This window comes from Podarcis liolepis, assembly GCF_965112155.1.
Source record: "Podarcis liolepis genome assembly, chromosome: 2".
NCBI classification, from domain to species: Eukaryota; Metazoa; Chordata; class Lepidosauria; order Squamata; family Lacertidae; genus Podarcis; species Podarcis liolepis.
In genome coordinates, this window is record NC_139555.1 from 127,086,706 (window position 1) to 127,097,596 (window position 10,891).

At 56.4% G+C, this 10,891-nt stretch overlaps 1 protein-coding gene across 1 annotated transcript in view; it reads right to left on the minus strand.

The window, feature by feature from the left end:
* The window catches only part of COL11A2 (collagen type XI alpha 2 chain), a 99,650-nt gene extending 97,556 nt beyond the window's left edge, over nt 1-2,094 (minus strand). Inside the window, exon 1 of the mRNA XM_083491036.1 lies at nt 1,997-2,094. Within this exon, the coding sequence (XP_083347162.1) occupies nt 1,997-2,051 (55 nt within the window). The 5' untranslated portion in view covers nt 2,052-2,094. The remainder of the gene's footprint in view (nt 1-1,996) is intronic.
* Nucleotides 2,095-10,891: the final 8,797 nt, after the last annotated feature.

A 10,891-nucleotide genomic window follows, 5' to 3' on the forward strand; every position in this document is an offset into this window, starting at 1 on the left:
TCCGTTTTGCGGGGAGGCTGCACCGGTTGGTCTCCTGCCTGCCTGTTCCCAGGGTCGGGCAGAATGTGCAGAAGGCGGGGGATAAATCCGTCGATTTAGGGGGGCAGGGGTGCCCATGCAAGCGCCTCCTCGCCCTGCGGGGGTGTGGGGAGCGGGGGGGGGGTCTCGGCGGCCAAGGAGCTGCTTCGGGGGCCGCCGCCCAAAGGCAAACAACCTCCGCCCGGGCGGGCGGCCGCGCACACTCGCTCACTGTTCGGGCGCACAAAGGCCGCCCTGTCTGGGCAGAGCGGGGGGGGGGGGGCGAGGTAGACCGGGCAGCAGCGGAGGAGGAGCAGCAGGAGTGAGGCAGCGGCGTCCGCAAAGACCCCCCTCCCGCTGCAGAAAGACCCCCTCGCCTCTTCTCCAAACTGGTCTTCGGAGACCCCCCCCAAATCCCCACGGCTGAAGGGGGCTCCTGCGCAGTAGCCTAAGGAGACTGACCCCCAAGCCAACGCTGGAGGACACCCGCCCCCCCCCCCGCAACAGCAAAAGGTGACTGCTTCCCAGAACTCAAGACTGAAAGGAGCCCCCTGCAGAAGGGAAAGGGGACTGACACCCCCCCAAAAAAACAAGGGGGGATGGGAGGGCTGCATTAGGGGAAAAAGGAACTGACAGCCCCCCTCCGAAAAAATCCGAAGGCTTAAGGGCTCTCCCTCTGCAATAGCAAAAGGGGGTACCCTCCATACAGGCACATTTCAGCAACAGCCCCCCCCAAATCAGCGGGGACCCTCAGACTAACTCGGAGCTTCTCCAGCGCTGAGATTTCGGATACGCTCTTCGGAGGCGAAACCTCCCCTAATCTCTTTCCCGGCATGGTTCTTTGGGAAGGGGAGAAATAAACGTATTAAACAGACTCCACAGGTTTTTTTTGGGGGGGCGAATGAAAATGGCGCAGGTCACCCCGCCACTCCCGTTCCCAAAAGGTAATTGTTTATGGCGAGATGGGGGTTCATGAAATGTACACCCGACGACAGCCCATACCTCTAGGGCCACTTTTTTGGGGGGGGGAGGATAGACGGAGCAACAGAGCCAGATCACCACGTGGCGCTTGGGGGGCACTGCCACCTGGTGGGCGCGGGGCGAGCTGCATAAATTAGGGGGGGCAGAGATGGGATGAGTGACAGTCGGGGAGCGTGTCCCCCCCAAGTCACACCAGCGCTTCCTCGAGCAGGCTGACTGTAGGCCAGGTAAAGAGACCTCTTGCGCCCCCCAGGAACATCTTGCAGCTCCCCAAAACTTGGGCAACCTCCTCTGCAGTTAAAGGCCCCCCCCAAGTGCCCCCTTCCACGTCCTGGCAGCCTGTTAAACTTCCAGCCCCGCAGGAGCCTCTCGGTGCGCGGCTGCAGCGACACCTGCAAACGCTCTTGGCGCCGGAGTCCCGAGCGCAAAAACTCGCTTGAATCCGGCAGTGGGGAGTTTGGTCCTGCTGCGGCGCCTCACCTGCCCTCCTTGGCGGAGGGACCCCAACATATCGCCCCTTTTCACCGCCACAAATTCGCCCGCCCCCGTTTCCAACAGGAGGTCTCCGTGCGCCCATCACCCTGGCCTCCTGGCTGCTATCCTCACCTGCGCGCCATCGCCCTTCTTCCCGTGGGGGACCCCAACACACACACCCCAATTCCAAGAAGGGTCTGCAGAAGAACCGGCAGCGCCAAGTCCCCCCAGCCGGGGTCTTCTGCTGTGCCAAAACCCGGACCTCCGTCCTAGACGGCGCGGTCTCCCCAATTCACATCCATCCAAATTGCAACTCCCTGGACTCTAAGCACCGACCCCCCACCCTGTCCAAAGAAGAGGGCGCCCCCAATTCTGGAAGAAGAAAACTGACTCCTTCTTCCTCGACGGGGCGCACAAGCCAGGCCCCCCAGCCGGCGCAGGAGACCTTCGGCGCGGGCTGGAAAGCGCGCCGCACCCGCCACTCCGAAGTGCCAGTCGGACGGGGCGTCCGGCGCGCTCTTACCTGCTCGGGCGGCCAGGCAGGGCAGCAGCAACAGGAGCAGCCGCGCCACCTCCATGGCGAGCGGGCGGGCGGGCGGGCGAGGGGCGACGGTCAGCGGCGGCCCATGCGGACGGGGCGGGCGCGGGAGGAAGGCAGGCAGGCAGGCAAGGCCGGCGGCGGGCGGCTCGCTCCGTCGGTCCTCTGCGCCGTCTGGCTGAGGGAAAGGGAGGCGCGACCGCTCTCTCGCTCCAGCCCCGACCTCGCCGCAGCCCCAGGCAGCCTGGCTCCCCCTCCAGCCCTGCCTCCGGGCCGCCTGGACGGCCCCCGACACGCCCCGGCCGCCAGCCCCGGACGGCGCGGCCACTCCCTCCCGCCACAGACCGATCGGAGCCGGCCAGGTGTTCCATGAAGCTCCACCGGTTGGATTTCTCCCTGGCCTGCGGATATCAAAGGCAGGCAATGTTGGCCAACAGCAGGAACCCCCACCAATCCTAAGCCTGGCCTGTCCCCTCCCCTCTGGGACCCCCTGGACTTCCAGGGGTCGCCCCCCCCCTCCAAAGTCCTCGGCATCAGTTTATACATCTCTGTCGTGACGCCCCCCCTCCCCGTCTATCTTGCCAGCTTCAAACGCCTCCTCTGGTTCTCTGGAAGGTTCTCTGGTGGGGGGGGTTGTCATTAAACATGGTTTAAAATAACTTTGCGCGTCATTCTTTTACCTTTATTGTGCACATACTTGATATTTTCATATGCGTGCTTGTGTGTTTGTGTGTGTCATTGCTTTGGAGAAAGCACTCTGCACATGCCCCGGGGTGCCCTTATTGCTCATGCCTCACACCCGCTGGCTCCTGTCTTTCTCTACAGACCAGCAGCATTCCCTCGGGGCCCTGGGCAGAGTGAGGTCGCCTCCCAGCCCCAACCTCCTGAGATCCTTTTCCTGGAGCTGCTGGGATTCGAACACAGGACCTCCTCCCTTGTGGGCGCAGTTGGTTCCCTCTGCGGCCTCTGGACTCTCACTTGCAGCTGGCCTGGGAATGCACCAAGCCGGCCCGGGTGTCCAGGCAGGACTGTCGACCTGGCAGCCCCTTCCAGGCGTTTTTGGACTACAACTCCCATCAGCCCCCAGAAGGGCAGTGCCTGATGGGAGTTGTAGTCCGAAAGAGCTGGAGTTGGGCAACCTCCAGGCTCTCTGACTCTGAGCTGTTAGCAGTGGTTCCTGGGGGGGGGGTCCCTCCCAACTTGACAATTCTATGCTTTTTCTCTCCGGCTTCATTTAGGCTCCCTCGAGAGTCTGGGGTGGGCTTTTATTTTATTTGCTATTTATTACATTTGTAATAATCAGACAGCATCTTAAAAAGCAGAGACATCTCCTTGCTGACAAAGGTCTGTATACTTAAAGCTCTGGTTTTCCCAGTAGTGATGTATGGAAGTGAGAGCTGGACCATCAAGAAGGCTGATCGCCGAAGAATGGATGCTTTTGAATTCTGGTGCTGGAGGAGACTCTTGAGAGTCCCATGGACTGCAAGAAGATCAAACCTCTCCATTCTGAAGGAAATCAGCCCTGAGCGCTCACTGGAAGGACAGATCCTGAAGCTGAGGCTCCAATACTTTGGCCACCTCATGAGAAGAGAAGACTCGCTGGAAAAGACCCTGATGTTGGGAAAGATGGAGGGCGCAAGGAGAAGGGGACGGCAGAGGACGAGATGGTTGGACAGTGTTCTCGAAGCTACCAGCATGAGTCTGACCAAACTGCGGGGGGCAGTGGAAGACAGGAGTGCCTGGCGTGCTCTGTGCCAGGGGGTCACGAAGAGGCAGACATGACTAAACAACAACAAGCAAAGCACAAAATGGAATCATAGAATTGGAAGGGGGCCCAGGGTAATCTAGTCCAACCCCCTGTGATGCAGGAATCTCACAAAGGATCTCTGACAGACATCCACCCAACCTCTACTTAAAACCCACCTCTGGAGGGAGACTGTCCCACCATCAAAAGCTCTTCCTGTCAGAAAGTTCTTTCTGATGTTGAATTGGAATCTCTCTTCTTGGCCCTTGAAGTCACGGGTTCGAGTCCTGCCCTCCAGAGCAGGAGGAAACCAGCTTGCTCCGTCTTCCCTGGGCCAGCCCTCGAGAGATGGGAAGAAGACTCTCCTATCTTCTCTCACCTGGAGAAACATATATATTTATATATCTCTGACTGAACTTCAGGAAGAACTTTCTGGTGGCAAGAGCTGTTCCACTGTGGGAAGAGCTCTTCCATCCTTGGAGGTTCTTAAGCAGAGGTTGGGCGGCCGGCTGTCATGGATACTTTATTTTAAAAAAAAACATAATTGTTACAAAATATAAGCAAAATATTGCAAATACATACATACCTATTTCAAATGAGCACATATGTATGAAAAAAGGAACAAAAGAGAAAAGAAGAAGAAAAGGGGGGAAATAAAGAGAAAAGAGGAAGAAAAGTTGGAAGAATTTCTTCCAAGTTTATTCTACAAATATCTCAATACAAACATAATAATAAAACTTCATTGATTGACTTCCATGGCTTACACTGCACTTCCTATATACATTTTAAGCAAGGTTGTATCTGTTATTCCGTATTTTTCCCATACAAGGTCACACAAATACTTTAATCGATAAGTTTTCTAAATCTTTCCTAAATCTGTCATGGGTACTTTAGTGGCGATTTCGACTTTCCAAGGGGTTAGAATAGATGACCTTGGGGGGTCCCAACTCCAACCATTGTATGATTCTTCACGAAGGGCCTGACACAGAGCAGGAGGTGCCCGTTTGGGGCATGCAGTGCCAGGGGCCGTATTCCCCCAAGTGAGCCTATGGGTCTCAGGGAATGTGGGGTGGGTGGTCTCCCAGGGCCCTCTCCTTGCCCAACTCGGTCACACCGCCACATCTGCCAGGCAGGAGCGCCTGGGTTCCACGGTGCCTGGCACAGGAGCCCTGCCCTGCCCTTGACCACCGCTTTTGCCCAGGGAAGCCATCTCTGGGCAGGCTGGGCGTGGCTCCCTCGCGGTGGCTTCCCTGGCCAGCTCCTAAAAATGGCACTATAATCAGGGTCCCTGTAATTAGCCTCTCGGCCTCCTCTCTCTGTGGGAAGCGGAAGGAGCAGCTCAGCTGGGAGGGGGGCATCGTGTGGGATGCGAAGAACAGAAAGGAGGTGCCAATGGGGCACATTGGGGGGCGGTTGGGCACTGAGGATTCTGCATGGTGGCAAGTCAATATGGTTCTGCAATCTGGCCCCGGAGTCCATCTCTGACCACGTGCAAGAGAGGCCCAGGGGTATTTTGGTTCATTGACTGAATTTCTACAACACCCTTTATGTGTATATATATTTGTGTGTGTGTGTATAGATATATATAAGGGACGCAGGTGGTTCTGTGGGTTAAACCACAGAGCCTAGGACTTGCCGATTAGAAGGCTGGCGGTTCGAATCCCCGCAACGGGGTGAGCTCCCATTGCTCAGTCCCTGCTCCTGCCCACCTAGCAGTTCGAAAGCATATCAAAGTGCAAGAAGATAAATAGATACCACTCCGGCGGGAAGGTAAACGACGTTTCCGTGCGCTGCTCTGGTTCGCCAGAAGCGCCTTAGTCATGCTGGCCACATGACGCGGAAGCTGTACGCCGGCTCCCTTGGCCAGTAAAGCGAGATGAGCACCACAAACCCAGAGTCGGTCACGACTGGACCTAATGGTCAGGGGTCCCCTTACCTTTATATATATATATATATGCTTTGTTTATTTGGTTTTCAAATCAATGTTTCACAATCACATATCCAATATACAGTGGTGCCTCTGGTTGCGAATGGGATCCGTTCTGGAGGCCTGTTCGCAAACATGAGCAGAACACAACCCATGTCTGCACTTGCGCGGTTCACAATTTGCCGCTTCTGCGCATGGCGTCATTTTGCGCGTCTGTGCATGAGACAGCGGTGAAACCCAGAACCCTTTCCGGTACTTCTGGGTTGCCGTGGGACGCAACCTGAAAATGCTCACCCTGAAGCAAATGTAACATGAAGTATGACTGTATGACTGGATGCAGATTTGACCTGTGCCTCCATGGACAGCTGTGAGCCCAAAATGACTCCCAGACTGCACACCTGGTCCTTCAGGGGCACAGATACCCCATTCAGGACCAGGGAGTCCCCCACCCCCCCGTCCCCCAAAACAGTACATCTGTCTGGTCAGGATTCAACCTCAATTCCGAAGCGCATCTCTGCGCACTTGTAGACAGTGACTTGCCTTTGTCGTTTCGCGGCCCCTTCGCTCCTTCCCTCCTGGCCAGCCAGCCTGCAATTTCCACCCTGGCCTGGCCCTAATTGCAGCCCTTGAGAGCTGTCTGGATCCGGCCAAGAGACGTCTATCTATATCTGTCATATGGGCCCACCTATTTTCTCTCCCTGGGTAGCTCTGAGCTGCAGTTGCAGAGGGGAGCGGAACCCGATCACTGTTCAAAGCAGCCCAAGGCCTGGTTGTGGGGCCGGCCAGCTTGGGGTGGGGCTGTGGTGGAGAGGGGCAGAGGGCAGGCACCCCACAGCCGCCCAGAGTGAGGGAACTGGCCAGAGAATAGCAGGGCCCCCTTCTGCCCAGTGCTAGAGTCAGCCGGAGTTCCTTTGGCCAGGAGAAGGCGGCTTCAATTCTGTGACTTCTGTTCACACAGAATTGCAGTGCCCTATTAAAAGGTGGGGTTTTTTTTATTTTGAGTATGGATTTTGCGGTTTTTATATTTTGATTTTATTCTGTAAACCGCCCCAAAACCTGCGGGTATAGGGCGGTATATAAATTCAGTAAATTAATAGAGTTGGAAGGGACCCCAGGATCATCTAGTCCAACCCCTGAAAGTCAGGAATTAAACCCACAACCTTGGCATTATCAGCACCGGAACCTCGCCAGCTGTGCTCTCCCATAGACCACATTTCCAGCACTTAGGGAAGTTTTTAATTTCTGATGCTGTGTTGTTTTTAATATTCGGTTGGGAGTGGCTGGGGAAACCCCACCAGATGGGCAGGGTATAAATAATAAATTATTATTATTACGTGAGAGGTAGTGTGGCACAATGGTTAGAGTGCCTGATAAGGACTCGGGAGAGCAGGGTTCGAATTCCCACTCCACCCTGACGATCTATGTCAGGGGGAGGCAACCTAAGGCCCGTGGGCTGGATCCAGCCCAATCACCTTCTCAATCTGGCCCACGGATGGTCCGGGAATCAGCGTGTTTTTACATGAGTGGAATGTGTCCTTTTATTCAAAATGCATCTCTGGGTTATTTGTGGGGCCTGCCTGGTGTTTTTACATGAGTAGAATGTGTGCTTTTATTTAAAATGCATTTGTAGGGCATAGGAATTCATTCCCCCCCCCCCAATATAGTCCGGCCCCCCACATGGCCTGAGGAATGGTGGACCGGCCCACGGCTGAAAAAGGTTGCTGACCTACTGTTCTTACAGTGGTCAACCAGAGCCGCCCCCCCCAAGGGAAACCCTCCAGGAGGATTCGAACCCAAGAACCCGTCTCCTCCTGGGGTTTCCAGCAGCCGAGATTCAGAGCGTCCAGGAGGCAGAGCTGAGCTATCCTACCCAATAGCCACTTCCTCCTCCTCCTCCTCCTCTGCCACCTCGAGAGGCAGTGTGGTGCATTGGTTAGAGGCCAGGGATTCCAGTTTGCACTTGGAGACCAGGAACCCCCTTGGATGACCATGCGACCTGCCCAACTTCTCAGGGTCACTGTGGGGCTTGGACGAGGGCGACGGGACAGGAATGCAACAGGCGCGTAATACGTCCATGGGAAGAAAGAGGGGCTGCCTTGGCACATAGAAACTGCGGAACTCCCCGCCACAAGAGGCAGCGAGGGCCACGAAGGTGGCTGGCTGGAAGAGGAGCCTTCGGCGCATCTGCGAGAGCCAGGACACTTCTGTATCCCTCTGTCCCTATGTCTCTGGGGTGGAGCCCCCCAGGATGGCGAGGCCAGGAATGTCCTCTCGGGAGGCGGCCAAGCGCCCGGGCTATTCCTGGCAGCGGGCGGGGTGGGAGCGAGAGGCCGCAGAGCCGCCCGGAGCCAAGTGGGACTCAGCGGAGGAGCGCCTGAAAAAGATAATTTTTTTGCATACAGGGAAGATGTACAGGAGAGCCGCTGCCACTCCCCGCAGACGGGATGAGGGTCTGATATCTACATTTTTAAAAAAGCAAAACTCTGTCCAAGCCAGCCGGTCCCGTCCCCCCCCCCCCCGTTGTGTCGACACGCTCTGCACATGTTCAGAGACAGATTGCGCGCGCGCGTATATATATAACAGGGCTGGAAGCTCGATCCTAAATGGGACCAGGGTCTCCTAAATGCATGGGCACACTCTGCACATGCTCAGAGGGCAGAGACTAAGCCCGATTGCGTGCGCGCGTATATATATTATCCATCCTCCTTGTTGTTGTTTAGTCATTTAGTTGTGTCCGACCCTTTGTGACCCCCTGAACCAGAGCACGCCAGGCACTCCTGTCTTCCACTGCCTCCCCCAGTTTGGTCAAACTCATGCAGGTAGCTTCGAGAACACTATCCAATCATCTCATCCTCTGTCGTCCCCTTCTCCTTGTGCCTTCCATCTTTCCCAACATCAGGGTCTTTTCCAGGGAGTCTTCTCTTCTCATGAGGTGGCCAAAGTATTGGAGCCTCAGCTTCACGATCTGTCCTTCCAGTGAGCACTCAGGGCTGATTTCCTTCAGAATGGAGAGGTTGGATCTTCTTGCAGTCCATGGGACTCTCAAGAGTCTCCTCCAGCACCATAATTCAAAAGCATCAATTCTTCGGCGATCAGCCTTCTTTATGGTCCAGCTCTCACTTCCATACATCACTACTGGGAAAACCATGGCTTCAACTATACGGACCTTTGTTGGCAAGGTGACGTCTCTACTTCTCAAGATGCTGTCTAGGATTGTCATTCCTTTTCTCCCAAGGAGCAGGCGTCTTTTAATTTCCATCCCCAAAGCCAGCCAGCGGCCCAGCAAATGCAGGGACACGCTCTGCACGCGTTCAGAGGTGCGCGCGTATATTTTGGATGGAAGCTCCCATTTCAGAAGGGGCGCAAGGCTTTTGCTGCGCCCCCGAACGTCTTTTGGGAATGGTGAGCGGGGGGAGATAAGGATATGGGGGGGCTTCCATTTCCTCCCCCCCCCCACTGAACAGCTGCTGCTGCTGCGTGGCTGCGCTTTGAACGGTGTTTCCCTCCTTAGAGAGAAATATATTTCTATATTTTTTTTCCTGGGTGGGGGGATTTCAAAGGAAGGTGGGGGTCACTCTGCACCCACCGGCGCCCCCTCGCTCTTCTCCCCGCCTCCCACCCCCTCCTGCCAGGGTCTGCGTGGCCTGCCGGGCCCGCCAGGTGAGAGGGGGCAGGACAAGGCCCCCATTGATGGGGCGGAACAAGCCCGGCTTTGTGCCGCCTCCTGGCGGGCGGCGGTTTGCAGGCCGGCCTGTGAAAACAGCAGCTCGGGGAGGGACTGAGCGCCATTCATGAGCCAGGATGGAGCCCGGGGGGGGGCGGCGGTGAGGCAGCAGCTCGGAGGGGGGGCTGGGGGTCAGCCCAGGCCACGATTCCAAGCTGCGGGGAGGGAGAGAAATTGCGCCAAGGGAAGCCACCGAAAGACGATTTTGCATTTTGTTTTTTTTAAAGGTGGGGGTCCTGCGGATTTAGGCGGGGTGCTTCCTGTCGAGGTCTGTTTTGGCGAGGCGGGAGGAGCCGTATCCATCCTTGGGAGGTTTAGAAATATGCCAGGAATTTCGGGGGGAGGAAGAAAGGCTGTTCTGCAAAAGAAAAAGCAACTTTCCCTTCCAACTGGGAGACGTAATTTTGGGGTTGGGAAAGAGGTGCCTGTCCCTGGAAATGGGAACCCTTCATCCTGCCCCCCCCGTCTTAAATTTGCGGGAGGCAGGCTGCGGTGAACTGGGCAGCAAAATGCTGCGGCGCTCTGCGTGCGCTCAGAGGAAGCAGTCTGGGTGCTGCTCCGCGCAGACGAGCCAACCTGTTGCGCCTCAGCCAAGGGATGTGGGGAGGTGTGGGGCGCACAGGAAGAAGTTATAGAGTGGTGGGGCAGGGAGCGTGCCCCAGAGAGACCGAAGGAGGGCGATGATGATGATGAAGAGAGGAACTAGCCCAAACCCCCGCAAAAGTAACCAGTGTTTCCCATCACTCTTTTTTTTTCAGCGGCGGCGGGGGGAGCCAAAAAAAGGACAGGAGGGGAGAGAAGCAAGCGCCCCCCCCCCAGTGGACGCCAAGAGAAACTCCAGGTGTTTGGGACCCAGGAATGGGGCAGGGCTGGGAGAGGGCGATCTGGTGACACGGGGGCGGCGTTACCTGGAATACCCTCCTTTGCAGGGTGGGGAAAGGAAATGAAGGTGGCAGGTGGGAGAATAAACAGCGCCCCCCCCCCAAATACAGCTCGGCTCATGGGGCACGGCTGCCCCCTAGTGGCGGAGGGGGAGACTGCACTGAGAAAGCCAGACCGTGCTGAACTCGGGTGCAGACGGGAAGGGGCTCAGGCCAAAGGGACTCTGGGTGGGGCTGAGAAGATGCCCTCAGGTGAAGCCCCCCAAGGAGGATTCAGGCACAAGACGCTTCTCCCCTCCTGAGACTTCCAGAAACCGAATTTGCCTAATCTCTATCAAAGCAGTTCCTATTGGTGGCAATCCTTGTCTCCTGTGGCAGGGAGTTCCATGTGCTGCATAAAGGGCTTTATTTCATCTGAATCTTCCAGCATTCTTCTTCCCTGGAAGTCCCCAGCCCTGCAGCCTTCCTTCCAAGAGGAGCCACTCGCTTCACCCCAGGGCAGCCCTTTCCTGAACTTTCCCCAGCTCTACAACATCCTTTTTAGGCAAGGAGACCAGAAGAGGACACAGGACTCCGAAGGCAGCTGCGCCGCAGATTTATAGAA